The 25,922-nt window shown below is 40.1% G+C and overlaps 1 protein-coding gene across 7 annotated transcripts in view; it reads right to left on the bottom strand.

Moving 5' to 3' along the window:
* LOC116917815 (nephrin) overlaps window positions 1–25,597 on the bottom strand; it is a 40,363-nt gene extending 14,766 nt beyond the window's left edge. Inside the window, exons 1-4 of one of the 7 annotated variants that reach the window (XM_045169535.1) lie at window positions 25,106–25,596; window positions 20,189–20,422; window positions 19,996–20,118; window positions 3,949–4,084 (exon numbers count right to left, since the gene is read on the bottom strand). In XM_045169535.1, coding sequence (XP_045025470.1) covers window positions 3,949–4,084; window positions 19,996–20,038 — 179 coding nt within the window. In that variant the 5' untranslated portion in view covers window positions 20,039–20,118; window positions 20,189–20,422; window positions 25,106–25,596. Of the gene's footprint in view, window positions 1–3,948; window positions 4,085–19,995; window positions 20,428–20,550; window positions 20,568–22,453; window positions 22,663–25,105 lie in introns of those variants that run through there. The other 6 variants (XM_032923409.2, XM_045169531.1, XM_032923408.2 and 3 more) reach the window with 6 other exon arrangements.
* Between the last annotated feature and the right edge of the window lie 325 nt (window positions 25,598–25,922).

The following is a 25,922-nucleotide window of genomic DNA, read 5'->3' as shown; positions in this document are numbered from 1 at the left end:
GCCAACGTCCATCGTGTAAGTTTCGTAGCTCTGGCTTTTTACGTTCCAGACAAATGTGACGCAATTATTCGAAGGGGAATTGGACGTCGTGTTACGCTCTATTTTCAAACCCTTTTCGTTTTGTTTTTTGTTTTTTCATTTTGTTTAATTGGAAATGTTAACAATGATGTACAACTTATGAGGCGCGTATAGAAGGAGAAAGTTTTCGGCGGCCAAAGATGAACGACAATGTTATTTCCGACGTCAAAAACTTTCTTCTTTGTGGGACATCCCAATTAACAAATACAACACTCACACACTTTGATGTTGATTACAGTGCAGTCTGAGGTCCGTTGCGTTCTACCCCACTGTCTATGCATAAAAGGAACGTGAAAACGAATTAAAAAAAAAATGAAATACGAAAAGTTTCTTTCGTGAAATGTAGTGGCAGATTCCCGTTGCGACTTTCATCTTCTCACAAAAGTCTATCATCATCATCATTCGGGATGGAACATTTTTTCTATAGATCTCGACGTCATTAGAGAATTCTTTGCCTTAACGTCATGACTCTATCCATTCAAATAAAAGCGAAAAAGAAAAAAAAGAGTAGAATTGACATGGGAGCTAAAATGAAAAAATTTCATTCAAACAATCGATTGCAAAAACAAACAATTCATCCTACAGGCAAGTGACGATCATCTTTCGTGAGCAATTGTAAAATATAAGGTCGTCTGATTCACTTTTCCTCGTCCGTTCAACAATCAATGTCTTCGAATCGAGTTAGACGCGCAAAGGCCAACAAGCAAAAATGGAATTTGGGGATCGAAGAAACGAAAGAGAGAAAGAAAAAAGGCATAACAAAAACAACAGAGCTGCACAGTAGAATGTTTGTAGTATCCTCTTAGCGAGCGTATAAAGTGGATACGGTGACTGACTTAGAGGACAGTTGGGTCAGGAAAGAAAGTAACCGAAAAAGAAGGCACAAACATCCAGTAAGTGATCTCGACAACTCTGGGGGAACAGAAAAAAGGGCCGAGAGGTCGAATCGAAATTCACTTATCAATGGCCCTTTTTCTTCCGTTTATTTTTACTTCAATTGGCAATGTGAAAAATAAGCAATTTCGCGGAGCATTTTGTTTCTTTCTCGGCACCTATACACGCGTACGACAGTTCGGAGATCAGGTCGGCAATACGGTGCAACGTGGGTTCCATTCGAAACCCTTCGTTCACGACACCCACGTACTACGATGATCCCAGTGTTGCAAATCAATAAGCTGAATTCAAGTAATCCCGTATTATTATGCGTTCCCCAATGTAACGGTAATAGGCCGACAACGCTTTGCACTTTACCACACACTAATACGGAACCTTTTTTTTATTTCTCTGGGGCAGATGTATTGATTAGACGAGCGTTGCACGTCATTAGCATCTACGGTAAACTTGAGGTTAAACAATGGGTTGTTCAGATATCCTTTTCACGAATTCGATTTAACTTGCGCTCACCGAGAGGAACGCGTGCATAAATTCTCCAGAGAAATCGAATAATGGGACAATCTGTAAATACGTAGAACGTCAAAAGACGCAGTAATCATTTCTATTTTTATGCTATTTAAATCATTCAGAGGGGTTTTTTCAGAAAAAGAGCTGGATAAAAAAAAAATTTAATGATCATTTGGGCCTAAAATATTAGCTACCGTTCAGGTGTTTTTCAGAATGTAAGTCTAAGGATTTCAGAACTGATCCTATTGGACGATGGATAAAGATAACGAAAGCGGATTATTTATCATCAACAGATTTGATGCGTATTTAACCATTTCGCTGTCGGTGATCGTGTTGACTGAAGCCCCTCAAAGTGCTATACGCTGAAACAAGATCAACGCACTATACTACTCTATATAATGCGGCATGCACAGCAAAGTGGCCTTTGGCTTAGTTCTGTGTTACATTCTAATAAAGCAGAAATGCTTCTTACAAGACCAAAAAAGAGGAGATCCAATAAGAATGAGCCTATTCGCATATAAATAACAAAGCCTCGATGGAATGTCACGTGATTGAGTCCTACTCCCCCCCTTCCCCCCCCAAAAAAGGGCAAAAATGTCGACACACATTATTGACATGTAATTGGGTAGTCATAACAGCTGGCTGCGACTGGCACTATAATTAGTCGACATCAGTTTCTCTTCGATAATTAAAGAGACCCATTTTTAGGCTATCACGACATCTCACGCTGTCATGGACACTCTTTGGATTAAGCGAGATTATTTTTTTTTTGTATCACAGAAAATAAAAGTTGCTCATTTTCTGACAGCCCCCCCCCAAAAAAAAAAACCTTTGATATTCCAGAATAATCAAAAGCCTGTTACACGTCCAATGATTTTTTTGTGTGCAGTTTCTTTTATCGTTCTCCAAACGGCCATAGGAACTTGATCTTCCGTCGACTTGGGAAACGACATAAACCCAGGAAGACTTAATATAAAAGGCGTCGGAACAAAAATAAAACCAAAACAAAAAAGGGGAAAACAAAAATGAGATGGAGCGAGTCATATCGCAGTGGACGACCGAGTCATGTCTCCCCATTTCCCAGAGAGGGCAATCCCAAAAGAAAATAGCAACGGAGACAAAAAAAATAAAAAAAACAAAAGAGGCCTGACACGAAACGTTCAGTCACAACCAAATCTGTGTTCCAGTTAGGCTGGCCGAATGAAGCCAGGCTGGGGCTTGACGACAGAACCAAAAAGGCAAATAAACGAGGCGGGGGGGAAGAATGAATAAGACAAAAGACAAAATGAGTAGCCTGGGCCAAAAGAGTCAAGACTATAAAAGATTTTGAAAGGCTGTATAACTTGAAATGAAATAGCAAAAACTCATTTTCCATGCAGTGAGAGGAGTCGGTGGCACAGCCGGCAGAATAAAAATGGAGTTAGGATAAGAATAAGTCAAGAAGAATATGATAAAAAAAAAGAGAAAATCGAGACTGTCAACCAAAGGCTTTCACTCGTTGCACTCGTCCTATTATGTACTCTTTTTTTCCCCTCTCTCGTTTGACGATCCATCTACGAGTCTTTACACAATAACAAAAAAAAAACGGGAATCTCAAAAACCGCCTTCAGTCATGCGTACGTATATAGACACAAAAGAAGTGTATGCACAAGAGCAATGAAGGGTTTAGTAGAAACATGTTCGGCAAAAAAAAAAAAAAAGTGGAATATGTACTGACTAAACACTACAAATCTGAGCCCTACGACCCATCACAAGCTCTAGAATTTTGAGAGTAATGGAGCCGGTTGAATTTGTTTTGCTACACGACCCCCAAAAATCGGGGGATTTTTATCAAGCTGTTATAGCCAGTGGACGTAACGCCAAACAGAACAAAATTGCCTCCGTCGTTCCGATGGGGCGTTTGAAAACGATATAACCTCAAACATCGGGTCTACAAGTTTGCCTTATTAATACGAAGCGTAGTTCACGCTTCAACCGACAGAGTAAAACGCGAACTGGTTAGGAAAAAAAAAAAAGAAAACGAGGACAAATTGAAAGCTGCTCGTCGCTTCAAGTATTTACACGATAATTGCTATGGAACTCCTCGAACACTTGAACCATTCAAAGGTCTACCCCAACGGGTGAAGACGCACTTGCGGCGGAGACTTGACAGATGTAGAAGTGCGGATGTGCGCGTCACGAAAAAAAAAGGGATTTTTATTGGGGAAAAAAAAAACTGCTGTTGCACGAAAACTGAATTTATCTTTTATTCTTATCGACAAGCGACGGCGCTTGTGGTCAAAAGTCACGTCAGTCGCCACTAGCCAAACCGATCGATTGAAACAAGACAGGCGCTTACCGTCACTACATATTAAACACGTCTTTTTCTTCTCTCTTTCCATTTCAAATTCACGAACATTAACGGTGTCTATTCACATTACCGGAGCGCCGCCCATCTGATTGATAATCAAAGAAATATGACACACTAACCTGAAAATGGGCGTGCCGACATTCTCGCGGAACCAGAGAACAAGGATGACCTCGTCGTGTCTGTCGGGAGGAGCCGTGTCGCAGGTTAACTCTGCTGTACTGTTAGCGAGCACGACCAGATTACGTAGCGGAACATCTGTATGGTGGAAGAAAAAAAAGGAAAATGGGTCAATTGAATATACACAATCTCATTCAATATTCCTTACAGGCCACACGGCCTGTCCGGCAATCTTTCAATGAGTGTCACATTAGCCGGCCGACATCCGCAATGTCCTTCTCATTTCTTCTTTTTTAGAAGAATGGACAAAGAGGATCGCTTCGAGAATGCGAAAGAGTGGGATCGTTTCTTCCTTTTTTTCGTGGAGGATACCAAATCAACAAAGAGGCGGCAACATTCAAGACGAGGATTACGCCAAAGAAAAGCCAAACCAACAATTATCTTTTTTTTTTCTACGAAGAATGTTTTCTTTTGCTAAGACTGATCCTATGCCAGAGACGTTGACTGAATTGCTTTTGCCCCCCTTTTTTCCGTTACCCTATTTCCTTTCGTCTGCGATTGTGACAGCTGCCATGCGACACCAAAGTGCTGACGCCACGGCTTTCGCACTCATCTGTCAAAGGACATCTCCTATGTCTCCCTTCTTCTCTAATCGAATCTGCATGCACAACATGTCAAAGCGGCAAGCCAGCGGCCGAGCTGCACTAGCCTCACCTCGTCAAGTATTTCCAGCCTCACTTTTTTTCAAAAGAGAAATGAAGGTTCAATTTATTGCTAACACTAAAGGAAAGAAAAGAAGGATCTCGTTCTTCTATATTCAACGTTCTGCAATTCGTCTAGAAACGATGATGTTATAAACACATCAAAACTTTCGACATTATTTGGAAGCACCGTCCGGAAGAATTGCATTCGTTTGATCCTCTTCCCCGGTTTGTCGCATTACCTATTAGCATCCTTTGGCCTTTGGGATCTGCTGATCCACGCGTAGGACGAAAAAAAAAGGGGGGATATGAGACACGGTGAATAAAACGTCAGGAGAATACAAGAGCTCTTATCGCCACTGCAACCTAGCGGTAATACACAACACAATGGGCCAAGTAGTGCCCCCCCCCAAAAAAAAAAATGCTGGAAGCTATCCGAGTGATGTCTTTTATCGATCGGTCAACACGGAGCTAGGCGATGCAGCAAAATCAGTTACACGGCCCCCTCTTGTTTTCTGACTAGCCTATACAGACTTTCATTCTGTGGAGTGATTGCATCTTGGGACAATGAACGCTGATTAAGAACTGAATCTATTGACTGATACTGTCTATTGGCCTTATTTTTAGACTTACACACCATTATTAGTTGAGTTTTTGTTTTTAATTTTCCCTCATTCAAGCAAAATGCATGGTTGATTCACTTTCAAAAGTAAATAATTCTCATCAGTTCAATTAAACGAATCCTGAAAAGAAAAAAATTTAAATTGTGTTGTGACTAAAATTTTCTAGCTCAGCATTTTCGGTTAATGTGTGGATCTCCAGTCAAGTAGATCAGCCTCAGTCTAATTTGTTACTATCAGAAGGTCTTGGTGTGGATACTGAAGCAAAATGAAATCAAATACCCAGAAATATTGCCTGGCAACACTCATCAATACCACCTCTGATCTGTCTGTACTGTCTTGAAACATGACATGGCTAATATAGACAGCTGATAACTAATACTAAATATTATACCTATTTATTAATTTATTAGTTACCTTGTTAATGGAAGAGAAAAGCACTGTAATGGTTGTTGTCTCAAAAGATAAAGGGAACACACACACGTTTTTAAAATAACATCAGCTGTCATTCTTAAGAGAGGAAAAACAGCACCCCCATGAAAAAAAAACAAAAGAATAACCCGAGCACAGCCATCCCATATGTAGGTTTACGCAACTATAACTCTAGTTGCAAGATGGGGGCGTTAAAAGCTTAAAATACAAACTGCATCTATATCAGGTAGATATTGTGTGGCACAAGTGACAGCTTGCCCACTCCCAACAAAGTAAAAAAAAGAAAAGTATCGACTGCCGGCTTAAAAATAAATAAGAAACGATTGTAAAAAGTAAGCTGGACTTTTTTCGATGAAAAATGGTAAGTCCGTCTTGTGCCAAACTTACGTAATATCTTAGCATTAAATCTCGTTTTTACATAAGACGTGCTGTAAGCACTAGTATTTCAACAAAGCTGCGTTACACTACATACAGTTATTTATGTCAAAAAGAAACCACAGACAAAGTAAATTTGTTGACAATCACAAGAGCCTGTGATCTTCTTAAAGGCCACTTCAACTTTGAAGTTACTTTAACTGTAAACATCAGTAGCTATTGATATTTTTGGTATATCGATTAAAGAAAGGGGATACCAATCTCCTTCGTAGTTGCATTATGGCGATATTATCCATGTCACATTCGTTTTTTAGAGCAAAGTTTTCAGCTCTCAAGAACTTCAAACTTTCAGAGGTCCCAAGAAATTTATTAAACAACATTTCCATCACGTCAAGACGGGATTAATAAAGCTCGACCATAACAAATGTTAATCAATGAACTTTTCCATTTCCACTTTTCCACAGTGGCAATATTTGTGAGCACTGAAAGAAATAAAATACTAGGCAAAGAAGTGAAGAACAATCTGGAAAGTCTGTTCATTTCTTATCTACGGCTCTTGTAATAAACAAGGGACGTAGTTCATAACTGTCTGCAGAACCTTTCTTCTAACCTTACATCAAGACTTAAAGAAATTAAAGAAGAATCCAATATCAAACTAAAAACTCGACTTTGGACTGGTGCTAGTAACATGTGTTGAAGACAAGGACAAACGCCAGTAAGTTAACAGGCTGAGTAGAAGACATTTAGTTTTGCCTTACTAGCTCCTTTTGTTTTACTGACCCGTTAATCCGGTTCGTCATTACACGTCAATAGCTGGCACGTAATCACTCATTTAACCAGGGCAGATGGTTCGGGAATAAATCATGACTCTTCTCTAACGTTCCAGCTTCAAGCTGAAGTCAGGATCTGAGATGTTACGATATAGGACTCAATAATTCGATGAAGACAAATTAAAACTTTCTGTTTCACTACTTCTTTTGCGCACATTTAGTTACGCACAAGTTATTAACGCATCTTTAGCTCAGCGTAGAAATTCAGGAATTAGGAAGATATAGTTCCCGCTTGCGCAGCATTTTGCGATGAAATGCTTCAGTAATAATAATCCAACAAAAGCCGCTGTGGATCAATTCAACCCGGGCGCAATCTCAAGTGGTACAGTGGATGCCCATTAATCACGACAATTCATGGACGTTGGGTGTATATTCGTTCGTGGTGGTGATGACAGTGATGGGCCATAAGCAATGCACAACCTCTTGTATATGTTGGAACTCACTCCTGTATGGAAGCAGAACACGAAAAGGAACCGTAAATGCTCGCACGTATATCCACGACCATCTATTTGTTTTTTCCTTTATTAAGGAGCCCGTTATGCGCTGCTTTGCATAAACCAAAAATAGGCCTACTGTTTTTTCGAGTTCGTCTTGAAATATTCCACGTTGAAGAAAAGATATCGCCATAAAGCCTTGGATTATTAAACCAATCTGTTGGCCTGTATATATACGTTTTTGATGAACGCGGAGAATCAGAAGGGCACTTGAATTGCAATATAATAAAAATGTTGTGATAATCTTATGATTTCTCCTTTCCCCGTGCTTTGAATTTTTGCCGAATTGGAGGAAGAATTATTCAATCGATAGTTATGCAAGCGATGCCAACAAATATACGTGTGAAACCTTTGCGTTCATCGCAGTAGACAACAAACATCCATTGATAGTACCTGGAAAATTCCCCAAGTTCTGAATATAATTACCTAGCGAACTCGAGAATCCAGTGAAGTGAAGCAGGACGCAGCTTGCGTCGGGTTCGGGTTTTCCTTTTTTTTTTTTCATTGGTAAAATCAAAAGTTAACGGGAGTGGGGTGTAACACTCGCTAACCACTTATTTTCCAAAGAGACGACGAGCTATTAGAATCGATAGAAGCCAGACGCTGAGAAAAAGGCGAAAAATAATCAACGATTGATGACGGTGGAGACGATAGAAAAAAAGAAGATGCCAGAGACTTATTGTGCCGGATGGTTCCACTCGAATCAGCCAATCAAAAATTTGATTTCCTCTGCCATTTTCTAAGAGAAAAGAGCCCTATTATATTGCATAAAAGTTCTCTGTCTTTTTTTTTTGCACTCAATTCTCTGCGCTGCTGCCTCTTCGCTTTTCGTAATAACCCAAAAGAAAGGAAAAAAGACCGCAGCTCGTGATTATATTCATGTCGCACCACTTGCTATCGTAATTCATTTAGGATTGACATTTCGAATGATTCGACTGCATATAATTGGCATCTCTTTGCGAAATCTATGTCGGCATACACAGTCAAAATGACATGGTGTACAGAGTGAAAGAGGATATCCTGTCTAGGTTTTTTTCTGTGTATCGCAGAGCTATATAGAGATGACGTTTTCCAAAGATCAAACGCTGTCAGCGATCACGTTTTAGATTCCGGGCACGGAATCCTATATATAAAGGGAAAGGAATTTCCACTCTCAGGCGGCTGTCTCCAGTTAGGTCAGTCGCGCGTTAGGAATCATATATCTAACCCCAACAGTGTGCTGGAAATTACAAAGGGCCACCTGAAGAGATTGTGTATCAATCCAAACACATTGGCAGCGCTATACTCTAGAATGGGACATCATTAAATTCGTAAGAACCGCAAGTGTCAGTTGGTATCGGGATCGTATACCAAATTTCATTCAACTGTCACACCTATTCTTTGACCGATATTGCATCGTTGCGTCGGCATCATTTTTTAAAACCCTTCCAGCATTGGTGCTCTTTATCCGTCTGTGCGTGACACGTTCCGGTTGCTGAAACCATCAGCTTTTAAAAGAAGTTGGCTTTAAATGACATCATCAATAAATTTCGTTGAAAGGGACGTAAGAAACATGGCGTTAAGTAAGAAGAAGAAGGAGAAGACGTAGCTCTAAATGAGAGATATCATTGCGAAGCTGGGAAACAGAGGATTTAGTCGGACGAAGAGAGAAATCAATAACACGACTGAAGGGAGGAAGTAAGGGACCACTAGCCGAATGAGTTACGGAAGTCATAATATACGAGAAGGACGTGCTGGTTACTGTACATTTAACAGTCTAGGGAACTATAATATCGTTGCGGTTGGGCTGACCAGCATCTCACCCTATTCTCCTTGTAAAGCATATAATAGAATTGCGTTCTAGTCAATCGACAAATCGGTCACAGTCTTTTTGGCCAATCGAGCGTGAAAAGATTGTTCGCAACTCACGCCACCCCCTTTTTTTCCAGCGGGGTATAGACAGTTAAGAAAGTAAAAAAAAAAGGTTCCAAATGAAAACAAAAAGGAATGAAGCTTGCCAATGATTCTGCCCGATGGAAGGATATGAGAAATATCGATAAAGGCTTTATTGCATTCTCGGAAATTCTATTCCATGTATTGGAGTGCAGACGGCCTATACGCGAACCAAATCCTTGGCCGATTATTCAGTCATGTGGTATAAGCAAACACGGTGCGTTCGTGAGGACGTATCAAATTAGATTCAAAGGACTAAAAATGTTACGGTTAACAATCTACGAGCAAAACGAGGTTCGAGGCTGAACACGTCGTTTGGTGAAGTCGAGAGGAAATTCTGTCAGAATGTGCGGAAAATGGTGGCGTAAATTCGAAACGTAAAGGTGTGACACGCACAAACAGACTAAATCGTACTAGACAAGTCTAAACGATGTTTTCTTCACTTCCGGCCGACAATAACGAAGTTAACCGAATTGACAATATCAAAGAGAAACAAGAATATTTGGAGTATGAGAATAGTGGTGTAGATTCATTCGTCGCGTATACGAGATAAAGGAAAGCCAAAAGATCTGAACTTGATTTATTATTCAACGTTTTGATCCTTTGAAACTTGTTTACCTGATAACGTCAAATAAATACTTTTGTAATATCCTTTTATTGCCCAACTTTTCTTCAAATCTGAGCAAAACAATTCCGGCTCGTCTCGTGAAAATCTAGAAAGAGCGACATGCAGCACAGCTATACACCAGATTACATAACGGAGATGATACATCGCCCTCCTAACAAGACATCGCTCGTCATCATAATTCACTTTAAAAAACAAATTAAGACGTCAACGTTGATGAATCCAGCTGGATTGCCCATCACACACCATTTTTTCCCTCATTTACTGACTTGATTTTAGCATGTGAACATTGGAGATTGCGGACCTAAAACATTTAGAAATATTTCGTTTAAAGACCAGACAGTCTGTTGTATTTAAAAGCAATAGGATAGAAAAATGAAATGCCCTTTGTTTAAAACACATTTCCTTAGAATTCAGCTTCTAATTTAGTTACCCAGGAGAACAAAAAGCCACGACCAACAGCTGCTGTATAATGGTAGCCTTATGAATGAAACCATGTACTTCTACGACTTGTTGAATAATGACCAAGCCCTGTCGTCAGCTGTAACTAGTCATTTCGTAGTAACGGACAAAAGAAAAACAAAAGAATAAATGACATGAAAATAATCGTTCTCATCATCATCATTATTAACACGACGCACTAGCCGATGTCACCGTGTTGATGATGAAAAATCAATAGCCAACCGTCGTTGATAGAAAGAAGGAATTACATTTTAGTCAATACAAAATTCGATGTAAGCTGATGTGCTTTTCAAAACGAAGCCCTGCGTTTGCGATTCTATATGGCCTGAGAAAACAATAGATTCGCCTCGTTACACGAACTATCCTCTTCCTATTTCTCGACAAGCATTGCCAGCCTGCGCAAAATGATCAACGCAGATCCGCGTGCGGGAAACATCACCTATTCAACAAGACTGTGGGGCAATCGTTGAAAAACCCCTGGCACGCTAAAATAAAGATATCGACCTTGTTGAGCTCCCATCTTCCACTTGATTAATGAACGTATCTCTCCAATCCGTGCACTGCATATGAGATTCTCACTATAACTCTTTTGCGCAGTCCGACTCTCTCCTCCAGGGAACTCGATAAATAACACCAAACGCATTAGCCATTTTTGGAAAGAAAGAGACGTTCGAGTGCGAACTATGAAGATTTACCATCAATCATTAAAAGCACTACGTGATGGATAGGAAATTTTTTTTTTTTTGTCTCTTTATTTTACCAAAGTTGATAGCGTCGTGTTTCCATTTAATCATTGCGAACGGTATAAAAGGCACTCGCATTAAAGAATCTAACGGGCCACTTGATCCTTTTATTGTCCGACTCTCGGAGGCTGAATCTGAAAACAGAAAAAAAAGGGAAGAACAACGGGAAACTGACTGAGTTCTCCGCTTCCCGGAGATTAAACGGAGCATGGCGCTGTGGGTAATCCGGTGGACCGCGAGGACTGGACGGAAAGAAGGAGACAGATAGACAAACAGAAGCGTGTATATCCAAACAAACAAAAGAACTAAAAATATTTATTTTCGTATTTCTCTCTGTCAATAAACGCATCTACCCTTCGATGACTATACACAGCACGAAAACAATTTAGTTCCGACATCAATTTGGAACGTTTTTCGTTTGAAATTGAAATTGAAGTTAACTCGAAATGCGGCACGTATAGATGTTCGTTTTTTTATGTACAGCTGAAAATTCAAAGGTCGTCTAAACGTCATATCAGTTCTTGTCAGGCATGGAGATCTGGCCGTTGCTCCGGATTTCGCTACGTACACATCATCGTTTTCTTCCGCCCTTCCGCCGCTCTTCATTTGACGCATAAATTTCTTATTCATGCTGCTGTTTATGTGACTCCCCTGGAGGAAAGAAAAACATCAACTGCCAACAGCCCAGAAAATTTGCACACGCTGTGCAGCCGGCTGGACGCGTCGTTCCGTAAAAAGGCGACGTATAAAACTGCTCCGTCACTCACGCCGGCCCTCCCTACGTACATTCCGACCAAACACGTCGGACGACTCCTCTTTCGACGAGTACACATTTGCATTCTAAAATGAATGATGCTAGGTTATGTGCGTTGAAATGCCCGCCATATCCCTCGCTATTGGGCTGTCGCCCACTCGTATTCCATCGCAGCGCCTAGTAAAGAAGTAACGAGCAAGGTGCGTGGTTTCTCACCAGACTCGTTCTCTCAAAGTGTTCTTTGAATCTTAGACATTAGTAATAGAATAAACAAAGAAAAGAATATTAAATTGTAATGTTACTCGAGCAAGGAGACTTTGCACTTTTACTTGTTACATATTGGAGGAGTAGTAAATCCACTACTGGAATGAAAATATCCAGTTGAAGGGTCTGGGTAAGCTGCATTTGAAAATATACTCTTGAATATTCAAAACAGTACTTTGAGTCTTCACAGTTATAAAAATTCATCATCATGTCTAGCAGTTTCCGTGCTTTCACAGTCATCCAGCTTTTTATAGCGGCCAGATTGCGGAATTCGATTTTTTCTTGCGTTGTTTTCCGAATATTAGCCCAACTATCCGATCCCATTCGTCTCGATTTTAGAAAACCCAAAATGTGTGATATCGTCTACAATCAGCACGCACGCCATTATCGTCGTCGGTTAGCGTGAAAAAAACTGGTTTTTGTTGTTAAAGTTGTTCAAACAGAAGTGAACGAACAAAAGGAATTTCCAAAAGTGTCAAGTTCTTATCCTTACCGCACTAGAAATGTTACAATGTACAGTAAGATATACCTAATACAACGTGAAAAGTAATGAACGAAATAGAAAATAAGGGCGAGCAACAATAGAAGGACGATATGGCATAGCCAATATTATTTCAGTTACGGTGGCTGTTAATGAGAAAGCGGTGAGAACAGCGGACGTGTTCACATCGCACAGTTGAATTGCAATGCAGCACGAGGTAAACGAGGATGTTACTAACTCTTCGACGTTTCAAACACAGCAATGTGGAATGAGTTGTTCACCTAAGCAACGACCATTTCCCTAGTTGCCGAGCGATGAAAACGAGGAGCGAAAATTGGGCCATAACTTTAACCGACGATGTACTTGCGTGTGTAAGCTGTTATATAACATCAAACACCAAAAACAGGGAATATGTATGTTAACACACCCTAACTCGATCTGCCCCGTGTGCAACAGAATCAACCGACAGCGTGCAGCCACTTCCTTAATTGGTCATCGGGAACAACGAGACATCTTCTTCCTGAACTTAATGGCAAAGTCCCGTGCCGGACAGGTGATTGATCAACGCTAAGTTGATTAGAGGGCTCGGTTAGCAAGGAAAAAGAATAAATGAGAAGAAAAGAGGAGGGCAAAACAAAAAATATATATGTGTATATGTATATATTCAGCGTAAATATATTGGAACAACGTCTTGGGAACGTGTACACCGAATATAGACGGACTGCATCATCTAAACCTTCTGGTGTCTTGTATATTCCGATGTAATTTCACTGATCTTATTTGTTTTTATTTTTTATTTTCTCTTCTGGGAATGAGACTGCTTCCGGCTGCTTTGTGAACGTCTATCAAACTAATGTAAGCAACTAACATCAGTGACGTGCCGTATTTGTTAACGGTCATTCTACGTATATGAAGGTTAAACGCAAGGGCGTCGAATAAAAAATGGTTATACTAATCTACCCCTCTATAGCCGGGAAGAAAGCGGACTATGAGGTGAATAGCAAGTGCGTACGCCGATGTCAAAATAGCTTAAGTATTTTGACGATGTGTGTAAATAATAGAATAAGTTTGCTCCTCTTGGGGGACGAGGAATAACAGTGAATGTGTCTTATCTCTTGGCTTCGCACGCTATATAAGAGTTGGCCGAATATATAACTATATGAGATTAGGATCAGTCCTTCCTCGCACTTGACAACTAGTGGATAGATATATAGGAAGAACGAAAAACAAACGAATGAGGAGAAATAGATCTGCGCCGTCTTAGTCTTTTTTTCTTTTTCCTCTTCGTGTTGACACACGAAGTTGACCTTGCCATTGCGAGGAGCGTAATATCGATCGACTATCTTTGCGACTGAACCGACTATGCGTCTATCTTCAATCCAATTGCAGTTTGCGCACAGTTGACATTGAAATGCATAGCAGCCAGCATCGAGTATAGAGAGAGACAAGTTTGTAAATCAAATCCAAGCAGGAAACCCAAAATCAAAGTGATGAGCCGTTCTGCGACATTCAACATTAGCAGAGAAATCTTTTTTTATTAAGGACATATCTAATGAATGGCATTTAATTACTGGGATCATTCCATATTCATAAAACATTTCAGAACTTGTTGGTGTATTCCTTTCAGACTAATTTCCGATGAGGTAATAAATGAGGAGAGCAAAAAAGAAAAGAAAAGTGTATGTCAATCTCGTCGAGTGACTGCATCGTTACATCTAAGAGAGGCAATATCGCCGCTAGTCTCTGGCAAAGAATCCCCATCAAAATAACCTTTTCCCTATATGACCAGTTTCCCTTTGGCGAGTCACGGTCAGACATTTCAAGCAAACTGATCACGAAAGTGGATGTTTTCTTTCCCAGCTCGTTGCTACTGCTCGGTTATAGTAGAAAACAAGCCTTTTTTGTTCCCTGTTTTTCTTCTTTTTATTAGTAGAGAGCAAGCCACGCACTGAAAAAAAAAAGAAAGGGAAGGGGGAAAAAACAAAACAAGCATGACCAAACTCAAATTAAGAATCTGCTTCAGCTAACTGTGTATAGCGTAGCCGCTAATTACAAAGGGTCAAATTCTTAACGATAGACTTGAGGCTAACGAAATTCTTGTTAGGGAAATTACAATAATCAAAACCATTATTTTTTTTAAACTAAAATGCAACAGCGACAAGGAGAGGAAAAATAAACAAAACATAACAAAAACAAAAGAAAGATAACATTTGAGACGCACACATATAGCCTTTCGCTATATACAGTCTTATCGCTAGGAGCTTAGACCATAAAGCAAACGGCATAAAAACAAAAAAAAAAAACGAATTACCAATTGCTGTTCCGTCGTAAAAGCGCATAGACCCACAACAACGAGGCAGGAAAAAAATGCGTATCAAGCTCGTAAACAGTAGAGGCTTCGCAACGGTTTTAATTAGCTTTCGCCAACGCGTATATAAGCAAATCGCGCTCGTGTTATTCAATCTCGAAAGGCACAGCGATCTCATCCTGTCGAACATATAAAACATACGCGTCTCGAGCCTTATTGAAGTTTACTTTCTTTCTTGGAACGTCAAATTTTATTTATTTATTTATTTTTTTAAAGTTTGTAAAAGAAAAATCTGGAATGCCCTGTTGTTCTCAGCTGGCACACGCCATATCCAAAACAAAGTAAACTTTGGAACGTATCCACACACAAATGATCCGGATCTGCCTGCGGCGCGGGATTCGCATTTTCCTATTGTATACATATAGATAGTAGACACGAAAGGAAAATTGATTGTATAGAGCCGTCTAAACCTTAAAGACAATATAGGGTGACTACTTAATGCAGCTTAGATATTGTTTGAAAGTTTGTCCGTGAAATAGTGTAACCATTCTACACGAATTGAGGTAAAGGGTAAGGGCTTAGAAAAGGGCGTGCTGCTGTCGTCCTATAGGTTGTCTATAATTAGTTTGTTTTAGTTAGCAATTCACGTATCTCCTATTCTTCTCGCGAGATCGGAGAAAAGAAACAATTAAATCTTCAAGGGCCTGTAGTAAACAGTTATTGGTAACGTGACCGGCACTAGTCCATTCACGAACGATAGAAGAATGTGCTTTTCCTTTCATCGATTTACCGATGCTTTTCTACAACTTCACGTTAGATTGTTTCCACCGTTCCGACGATGACATAAGATATAATTTCAAATTAGGTCAATGTAGGATTATTTTAAGCTGTTGTTCAAACGACACTGTACGTTTTCTTGGAATAATGAATTTGAAAGTTGTTTGTTTGTATTTTTGTTTTTTTCAAAGGAAAGGACAAACAAAAGAAGTTCTCAACAAACAAAAAAAGAAAAGTCCCTGCTTTCAATTAGCCCTTGAATTTCCAACTTAAAAAGCACTATAAGGCGAAAGAAATGAAGAAAAGGTGAAATAAAAAATTGCGATAACAATGAGGGTAACAAGAATTATACTCAGTACAGTTATAGGAACATACAATCAACTATATACCTACAGTCTGCCAATTTCCCGTGACTAGACATTCCGGTACGTACTAATTAGGCCCGTTTCCATTTCAAGTTTAACAAAGACGCAATGCGGACCATCGTAGAACTCGTTGACGAACCTCAAAAGAGAGCAAAAAAAAATACAAAGGAAAAAAAACAACCCAGAAAGCCAACTTTCGAGGCTTAATGACCTTATAGACAGCTCACTTCTTCTTTAGACTATGACCTCTCCGGACATTGGTAAGAAGAAACAGAGACAGGCCGTGTCGTCGTCAAAGTTTTGCATAATAATCCAAGACAATTATTTTACTCTTTCCTTTCGCCTGCTGTTTTATCTTTTCATCTTTTGATGTGCAACTTGCATCATTTCCTACTCTCTTCAACTACTCTGTAAAATTTGCAGCATACGGAAAAATATGGCTCAATTGTCCTACACTGTCGTTGCGACCCTCCCGGCACCAACTGCATAACAAATGAGAGCATGAAAGAGTTGTTAACGTTTCACATCATTTAAATTTAAAAAATAATAATAATGAAGATTGGACGTGGTTGTTCTTTTCTCTTCAATACAATCTTATTCCTTAATTTTGGGATATTGAATTTTTCAAATGAAATACAGCCAGTCAAACCCTTGATTCGTAGCCTGAATGATGGTAACACATAGATATCATTCTATTTCTAAATAGACTTCATTGTTATTATTGGCCTATGGCAACATACAGCTTAGACCAACGCCAGTACAGATTCCTTGAGTATACAACATTTATATAAGACATATGTAATACACTGAACATGACATGGTTGCTGTGGCATCACTGCTATACAAAAGCTCTAGGCGACATCCTAGCGGCTACACGCAGATTGGGAATAGACGTTCGTTATATCGCTCGGGTAGGTCTCGTTTTTCTTCTTTTTATTGTACGTACACATCGTGTTTCTACCTGTGATTTTCCCTATCTTCTTTTCTTGACGATCTATAACTGTTTCCTAACTTCAATTCCAACGTAAGTTTTCATCCGACGTGGCTGACTTAGCGGCTCTGCATAAAGACTCTTATCTCGGCTGTTTAAAGACGAACTGGCCTCTTTCTCGTGTGTCTCTGTGTAATATGGTACGAGTGTGTACCGAAGTCCCCGCACTGGCTCTTGGCCAGCCGGTTTTCACGTCAGGACTGGAATAAATCGCTCCTTCGAGACGTATATATGGCATCAGGGGACTGTGTGCGGATGTCCAAAGAACCTGATGGAGCACGCCGAGCTAATCCACTTGGTTGGCCGCAATTCGCATAATGAAAATACGAGAAGGAGCAAAGAGCGTACGACCCCGTGTGTTTATGAACCTTATATTTCTTGTGGTTAGCCCGGCAAAGAAAAAGAAGACATTTAATAGTCTCGGGATTTCACGTACAAGTTGAAGAAAGAAAGAAAAAAATGGACAGCAAAAAAAGACAAAAAAACAACAAGAAAATGTCTTGAACTGCATCCTTTTGGATGTCCAGAGTTGACATGGGTGATCAATAACAAAGGGCCGTCAAAGTGCAGTCAATAGAAGAACATTATAGAAGAAATCCGGATTAGAAACGGAAACCTTTGTGCAAAAAATAAGGAACAAGGTCGCAAGTCCCCGTCTGTCGGCTGGCTCGTGCGGATCAACAAGGGACCATGTGACCCGAATGTAGAGTATCCATTGGCCGAAGGGGGGAAAACAAAGGGAAAGTGACAGCTGGAACTTAATGGAAATTGACGAGATGTTAACGCCCAAGAAACATGCGAGAGTCCACTATTGCGATCATTTGTTTTGCCAAATTCTATCCGAATTTTTTTTTAACCCATTCAAATTATAGGTGTAATTTGTCAATTTAACTAGGACTTTTATTCTACGCTACCGAGTCTCTAATAATGTTTTCTGTTAAGTGCTGCAAAATAATGCAAAGAGATTGTTACAAAAGTAAGCTTCGGGCGGACGAGTGAAAATTATACTCGGATGAAACCGGCAATTAGGAATAAACTAATGAGAAGCCTTCACATTTCAGGCCAATTAACAAAAAACATAACAAGGAATAAAAAGCCAAAAGTTGCATGCAAAACGGACTCTGCCAACGGGCGGCGGAGGGCGGAGTTTAAACCAAAAAAAATGAACAAAACACTATGGATCCCACAGCAAACAGATTAAATGGGGCGCAATATAACAACAGTGCCGTGACGCAAGTCTTGAATTCTTTAAGGATTGTCCCCGATAACTGAAAAGTGCAAACACATGTCCTAAACATAATCACAACAAAAAATCCCAAGCTGGATTACAAGATTGTTGAGTCCGAACGTCTACCATGCAGCACTTTGTCTTTACTAAACGTTTCTTTTTGTTGTGAAATGGAATCGATTGGTATGGCAACCATTTCTAGACTTAAAATGAGATTTTCTTTCCCCTGTTTCCGGGTGCCCGGCAACTATAGTTGCGATCCTTCGTTACACGGAAACTCAAATATACGCAAAGATAAAAGCGGAGCAGGAAATTCGATGAATCGAAAACAGGATCAACCTCCCCAATTTGATTTTTCTACGTAGACTTGTTTTGTTTTCTCTCGAAATTGTGTTAAAGGATAATCTGTCGAGTTCGTTTTCCTTCTCCAAACTCCTTGATTGCGTTCATTATTTGTTTTGTTTTTTTCTTAAACCCAACGATAATATTAAAGCAAAAACAAAAAAGGCGGGATATGAAATCATTCATTGAGCCAAACGGGCCAGAATTGTTACGATTTGATAAGGAAAGAAAGAGTTAAACAATTGATTTCACCTCGTCTATGCAAAGCGGAATTTCACATTGAATTCAGGTTGTCCTCAAAAGAGGAAACCCTTCCGTAGCAAGGAACAATCCTTGCACGCGTTTAGAGTACAAAACTGACCTTTTCTAACTCAGAATTTTAAAATTATTTATCTACGTACTCGATGAACCCGGCAAACAAGCACATTTTCTTTTAAAAATTTATATGCGGAAATGCTGTAAGTATCGTAAACACGTACATATAAGCCTTGGGGTTATAGGGCCTCTCATGGACGACGCGCAAAGAAAGGCAACTATAATGGATCAGCTTATTTTGTGTTTATTGTAACCGCATTACGCATATAGCGGCACCGATCCACCTTCAGGCTACTCATTGCTCTTTCAAGTTTGGATCTAACGCGTAATTGATTCTCAATTGATGAAAATGAATAAATAAAAAGCGACGCCCTTATACGTTGCACGCACCAGTCTGCCAATAGTTTACCTCTCGCCCAACTTTTGCTCTTTATTCGCGAGGGACTAACGACTAATGGCAGAGTTTCGTGCTATTACTAGATGATCAGTCAATGCACATCCCTCTCTCTATCCGTACATCAAGTAGATGGCAGCCATCGTCTTATTTTTTGAAGCGAAGAGTCTCAAAGAACATGGGCGAAATCGGAGAAGGCAAAATGCGCACGTCATGTGCGTTTTCCCGCCGATGCGCTTTCTTTTTTCGTTCACGAACCCGTAGCGACTGGAGAAGAAACACGAGCCAACCGACACAAAGAGGTTAACAGTTGGCTTAATGTTACAAAAACAAATCAATAGTTTTTTTTCCCCCTCTCACCACACTTATCGACCTGTCATTTGTTTTGTCGACGCCTTTTTTTCTCACGATGATCGTGTTGATACTATCGATCGCTAATATCCATGAATGCAAACAAACCAAAGACTTTTGAAAAAAGAAGTACGGCCATTAATCAGGACAGAGAAATGATATGATGTGTCAAACGGATGACTGAGCGTGGGTTCCGGTGGCAATAACAAACAACAAATGTGTGGAAGAAAAAAAAAAAAAGACGGATGATGAATAGTGTACTCACTCGATTTGCTGGCCAGTCCTTGAGCTGAAGACGGCCATGGCATGAACAGCAGTAGCCGCCAAACGGAGAGAAAAAGAAGAGCTCCATTAATAGCAGCTTGTTGTGCGAACAGATCATCGTTATCTATACAGCAAACAAGATCTTTGAGGGAAAGAAAGAAGAATAACTGTTGTTTCGTGACTTGTTCACTCACACGCACGCACACACGCCACAACACAAACCCCAGTCGTTTTTGTTTTGTTTTCCTTCCTCAGCTCAAGTCAAGAAATTGGGAGGGTGGCTATTGTTGCCCTCCCTTCAGTTGAAGCGCAATAATTTTCTGGGGATGCCGGATGTGTCTGTGATGAACGCGGCTCTTTAATCCGACATCAACCCGTGACGGCAACTGCTGGCGTCGCAAAGTTTCATCATCATCACCGGACGCCGCCTGTTCTGGACAAACAGACAAAAGCAAATCAAACATGTAATGATAAACGTTATAACATCAACAACAACAGAAGAAGGAAAAAAAGAGGGAAGATGAAGCGTCTAACAAGAAAACATGGTCACACTAACAGAGACAGAACTTTTGATGGCTTCTTTCCTTTTGTTGAACAGTTTGCGGCACTGCTTTCGCACTCGGTGCAACGACGATATAATAAGGTGGTGGCAAAGAAAAAAGGCGGAGCGTGTTCTTAAACATCAGCATGACGCACACGCACATTTTCACCGGGGCCAGTGTGTAAAGAGTCAAACCGTGTTGTCGTGTCGACTGAAGCGTGACACGAATAATAGATTAGCCATAGCTGCCTCTGTTGTGAGCTTTACGCGCACACCGGCCATGACACAAGAGGGGAGGAAAAAAATACGTTCGTGGTTTTTTACACGAGAAGAAAATTAAGATTGAAATCGTTGATGATGTTGGTGGTGAGGAAAAAAAGAAGTCGAATGGACACGTATTACGCATTAGGTATATACTGTGTAATGCATACGTATAAAAGGTTATGATGATGTCGGGCCCGCCTTAACACTTGATGTGGACGTCAAGAAAAGGGAAAAAAGATGAAACAAACGAAAGAGGCAAAAAGAAAAATAGAAAAGTCCAGCTCGGCTGTCGGGAATTCGAGTAGTGTGCTTAGTAACTGAAGGGACGTGCCCAGCTTTCTCGAGTAACGAACAAGAGCAAGACACAAAGTCCAGACAAAGAGGACTCCCCACTGGCAAGAGTAAATTCTAGAAGATAACCTACTAGAATTGCACTAAAAGGATGTACACATACGTATACATTTATTATCTAGTATCAATTGAAATGGACATAATACACACACACACACACGGATATTGTCTACTCTCTCCTCTTTCTCAGTCTTCACGTGTATGTGTGTGTGTCTGTGTGTAAACTACTTTTCTTTTTACACGAGTAAGAGACCTTCTGGTTTTCTGCCTCTTGGAAACACAACTTCTAGCAGCTCTGTGCTATCGATCTGGGACCAAGTTTGAGAAAGCAAATGCGAAGTCCGAGACGCGGGGACGGCTTAAACATAAGACAACAGTGGCCCTCGTCGTGTGTGCTCAATTCTTGTTTTTGTTTGAATACAACGTCAAAGAAGACGACATCAAACAGAAACTTGGGGTGGAAATAGTGTTGCAGCTTGCGGTCATTGTTGTCCTTCGAATCTCACTGTCCCTTTTCCAATGGCTTCTTCTGTGTTTCTTATTTTTTTGGAGCTTGCATTTTTTTCTTTTCTTTTCTATTAGCGATGGAAGCGGCCACCATCAAGTCGGTGACCATGACGGATGATCTTCATGTCTGTTTTATCTTTTGTGCCAAAAAAGTAGCCGCCATTGGTGAATCACAATTTCAGGCATCGATCAACGAGCGTCAAACTACGATTTTTTTGGTCACGATTCTTCTTCATTGCTCCAGTTTTTGCGTCATCCCATTTGCTACTCAAGCAAACTCTCTTTTTCAATTTTGATCGTTCTTTTGTGGGCTTGGAAAGTGTACCAAGAGTCCGAACTTTTTACAGCTCATCCGAGTTTGCTTTTTCGCCGATTGCCATTTCCAATAAAGTGAGTAAACCAATTATATTCGTTGTGCTTCTTGTTAGTTTAGCAGGGCTATTAAAAAGGTTGAGGAAATGTTTAAAAAAAAGAAGAGACAACATTAAGGCAAGTATTTATGCACAAATGCTAATTACAAGGGAGATTGCACCAATCCAAGAAACTGTGGGTAAAGTTTTTTTCCGATTCAAAAGTTTGTCCTTGGATATCTAACTAAAATAAGATCCATGGAAACATGCTCCAGTGAACAATACTGTTGATGGCTTTTAGATGAAAAACAAGTTTCTTCCAAAACGTTCACCATAGCAAAAAAATGAAACGAAGTCAACAACGTTAAATTACGACATTATTCATAAACCCATGTCATAAACCACAGGCAAAATTCTGGCAGAAGGCCAAAACCTAGGACAATTACCTCTTTTTTTTCTGACGTTGTCTAGCATCTGGCACCCCTTACAATTATTGCAAATAAACATGGAATCGAAACTGGCACTTGTTTGTCCTCTCACAATGGATTTGTGATTATCTTCCATGTTCCATTCACTGTACTGGAAATACAGAGTGAAAAACACAACTGAACGAACGATGCACAGTCTCTATCGTGAGGTAAGCAGCTACAACAGACGAACATACTTTGGTATTAAATTGCCATAGTTTCCCACAACACCCACTAGGAGAAAGTCAAGAATGCGTGAAATGATTTTTCAATATCACAGATGTCGTTGACTATTGTTCCAGAAACATCTCTGACGTCCGATGTTGGATTTAGGGTAGTACAAATAAGAAAATAAATAATCCCTCTGTTCCCTGTCACACCAATCTTCGGTAAAAATCAACTCTATAGAAAATTTAATAACAGCAGTGTGTATAGCAATTACCAGCAGGTGGGTGGTACTAATAAAAAAAATCCAATGAGATTGGAAAGTTCTTGTAAATCAATATTGAAAAAGTACATGTATAAATCAACAATAAATGGGAGATTTGATTTCATGGTATTATCGTGACAATGCCAATGTCTTTAAGTGCAAGTACGTCACTAAGGGACTGGGCACAAAGAGGCAAAGTACTGCCGAAGATGGTGGCGACATGTTCTATTGTACTCAGCCACACAAAAAGGAGAGAGAAAGAAAGAAAAAAAAGATGTATTAGGAAAGCGGAGCAAATCTGATATCCTAAGGGAAATAAGTTGAGTGTGTGCACACGGCGCATTGGCAATAGTTGGCCTAACCAATCGAGAACATTTTGGAAAAAAAAAAACGAAATAATTGGACCGCATTTGGTCTTTATATACTATCACCGTGCTCCCTGAACGGAAACTACATGCGCCTCACTAAAGGTGCTATAGAAATTGACATTCTCATCGTTTCATATACAATTACACATTATCTACGTTAACTACCACACCATTTCAACCTTGTAATATAATCGGGGGGAAAAATTAGCTATTTAGTCCACCAATGGAAAGCCAGTGGACGACAATCATCATTTCCCAACTGGGTTTCTCAGTTGAATAGTTTATCACTTATCGCAGCAAGATTGCGCTTGTGTAGCCACTGAATCAGCAAGTAACGATTGTCCCGTTCAATTTATTTACCGTATTTATTTTTGATACTCAATTGGTACGCAGACGGGCTGCCACACACCCCCCTGTCGAGTCCCGCAACGATTGCAAGTGTCGCCCAATTAAGGTTTCCTCTAGTAAGGGAGGAACGTCAGTCAAGCATACCAAGCGGAAGCGGATGGCCGGAAGAGGTAACGGACAGTAGGGAACTAAAGGTTTTTAATATTTATGTTATACGTGGTATGTATAGCTCAAGTCTAATCTCTCTCATTGTGTTTGGTAGCAAGACGAGTTCGTGCATCACTCGCACTTGCAGAGCAAACCCATTAGCAATCAAAAGGGCATTCATAATAAATAATTGAATAGTGCGTTATGGGCTTGCATACGCAATCGGGTCCCATTAGCCTCGACTTTGGAATTGCTATAAGATGTGCAACAACTCATCTTGAATGATATTTCGCTAGAAATGCAATTCCGGTAAGGAAGGGGTGAACAGATGGACGGAATCAATTCAAATTGCGGTAAAAAAAAAGGAGGAAATGGGGAAAGTAAAATGGCGATCGGTCTACGTAAGGGCCAGTCCTCCAAGGGCTTGGAAAATCCTCGCAAGAAAATGAGCGGGAAAACCGAAAAAACGTGATTAAAATCTATTAAATTCTTTTCTTTCTTTTGTTCGTAAACTATTAAATAAGAAAACAAGAAAAAAACGTTTCAACATTGAAAATACAAGTGAAATAATGGAATCCTTAATTTGAGTCCCAATCGTTCCGCGCTTTCTAATTAGTAATGCCAAGTGTCAAACGAAACGCCCACGGGCTTAACAGTTTCCCCAATTAATGAGCCATATATGACATCTAGTTTTTCACGCATGTATCTTTCCTCGTTGCAATCAATTGTCTGTTTATTTCCAGGACGTCACGTATTGTCTGATTAAGACGTCTGTTACTCTCTTTCTTAAAGCGAAAAAGAAACGGAAATTACAAGATCAATACGCTCTCTAAATTTTCATTTGGTTCGCTCTCCCTTTTCCCGTCGTCCATCCTATATATACGTTTCGGGATAGCGAATGTATAAAAAAAAAAAAAAGGCTATTTATAGGATACAAGAGCACAAAGCAAAGAGATTCCTATATAGATGCGAGATTTGCTCGTGTAACGAGCTCAGTAGAATACAAGGCAAACGGGAGAAAACATACAGAGACGAGAGAATATAATAAAAAGGATGACTGGAGAGAGAGAGAGAAAAAAGTCCAGGTCGGCACTAACGAACCGTTATTGCCGCCGGTCAGTCTGGCAGAAAAGTGACTTGAGGACATTGAAAATGATTTTCACTATATGTGTTTGGAACTTGCAGCGCAAACAAAAATCAACGTAAAAAGAAGGGAAAAAGATAAGCGAAAATGAGCAAGTGAAGAATTCAACCAGATGGAATAAGCTGACAATGATTGCAACGAAGAAAGAAAGACACCGGAGTAAAGAAGAAAAATAAAAGGTGCGCGGCCAGTACCTGAAATAGGGACACCATCGGTGGATCATATTTTGTTTAGTTTTTTTTATCTTTAAATAAAAGCCACTGTGCGGACTTTTCGACAATTGTCCAACGCTCGAAATGAACTTCCACTTTCTTCTGGCTTTACATGTATACAATCACCGTCACTTTGCGCGTTTCATACAAGACCACTATCCCCTTCAAAAATCAGCTGTCACTTACACCGTCTCTCTCATTCCAATCGAAAGAGCAGCAAAATTTCGTTTTTTGTTGTTGTTGTGATTGGATGAGTTGGACGTGCCACTTTTGCCTCCGTCTGTTGTTTTTCGTTGATCAAACAAGTTGAGGTTAAAAAACATATACAAAGTTGAGTTATAAAAATGAGCGGGTGAGCACAAAGTTCACCGAGGCAACTGCTCCTGGATGAGCCACGTTCACTTCTGACGTCCCTCTGTCGATGTCTGTGACGGCGGGCTTCTCTACTTGACGACCAAACTCACGGACGCGCACGCCGCTCTCTCTCTCTCTGCTCTGGCTAGTCAAAGAGAGTGGGTGGAGTGTTGGCGGAAACTTGTGCCGGAGCATGGCCTCCTCGTCATCATCGGGTTTGTTCACCGCGTCCTCCGGAACCAACACCCATGTTCATTCGACAACTCCACATGCGCAGTTTCAACTAAAACTCAGCACGGAGGAATATATATTTAAAAAAATAACACATTTCTCGAGTGGCTCTACACGTTTTTTTAAAAATAATTAACGTTATGCAAAATTTTCAAATGATCAATTAAAAAGGACGGACATTGAGCAGTGCGCGTGGAAATCACGGATGACTGGG

This window comes from Daphnia magna, linkage group LG2, assembly GCF_020631705.1.
Source record: "Daphnia magna isolate NIES linkage group LG2, ASM2063170v1.1, whole genome shotgun sequence".
NCBI lineage: Eukaryota > Metazoa > Arthropoda > Branchiopoda > Diplostraca > Daphniidae > Daphnia > Daphnia magna.
This window is presented reverse-complemented; position numbering and strand designations above follow the sequence as displayed.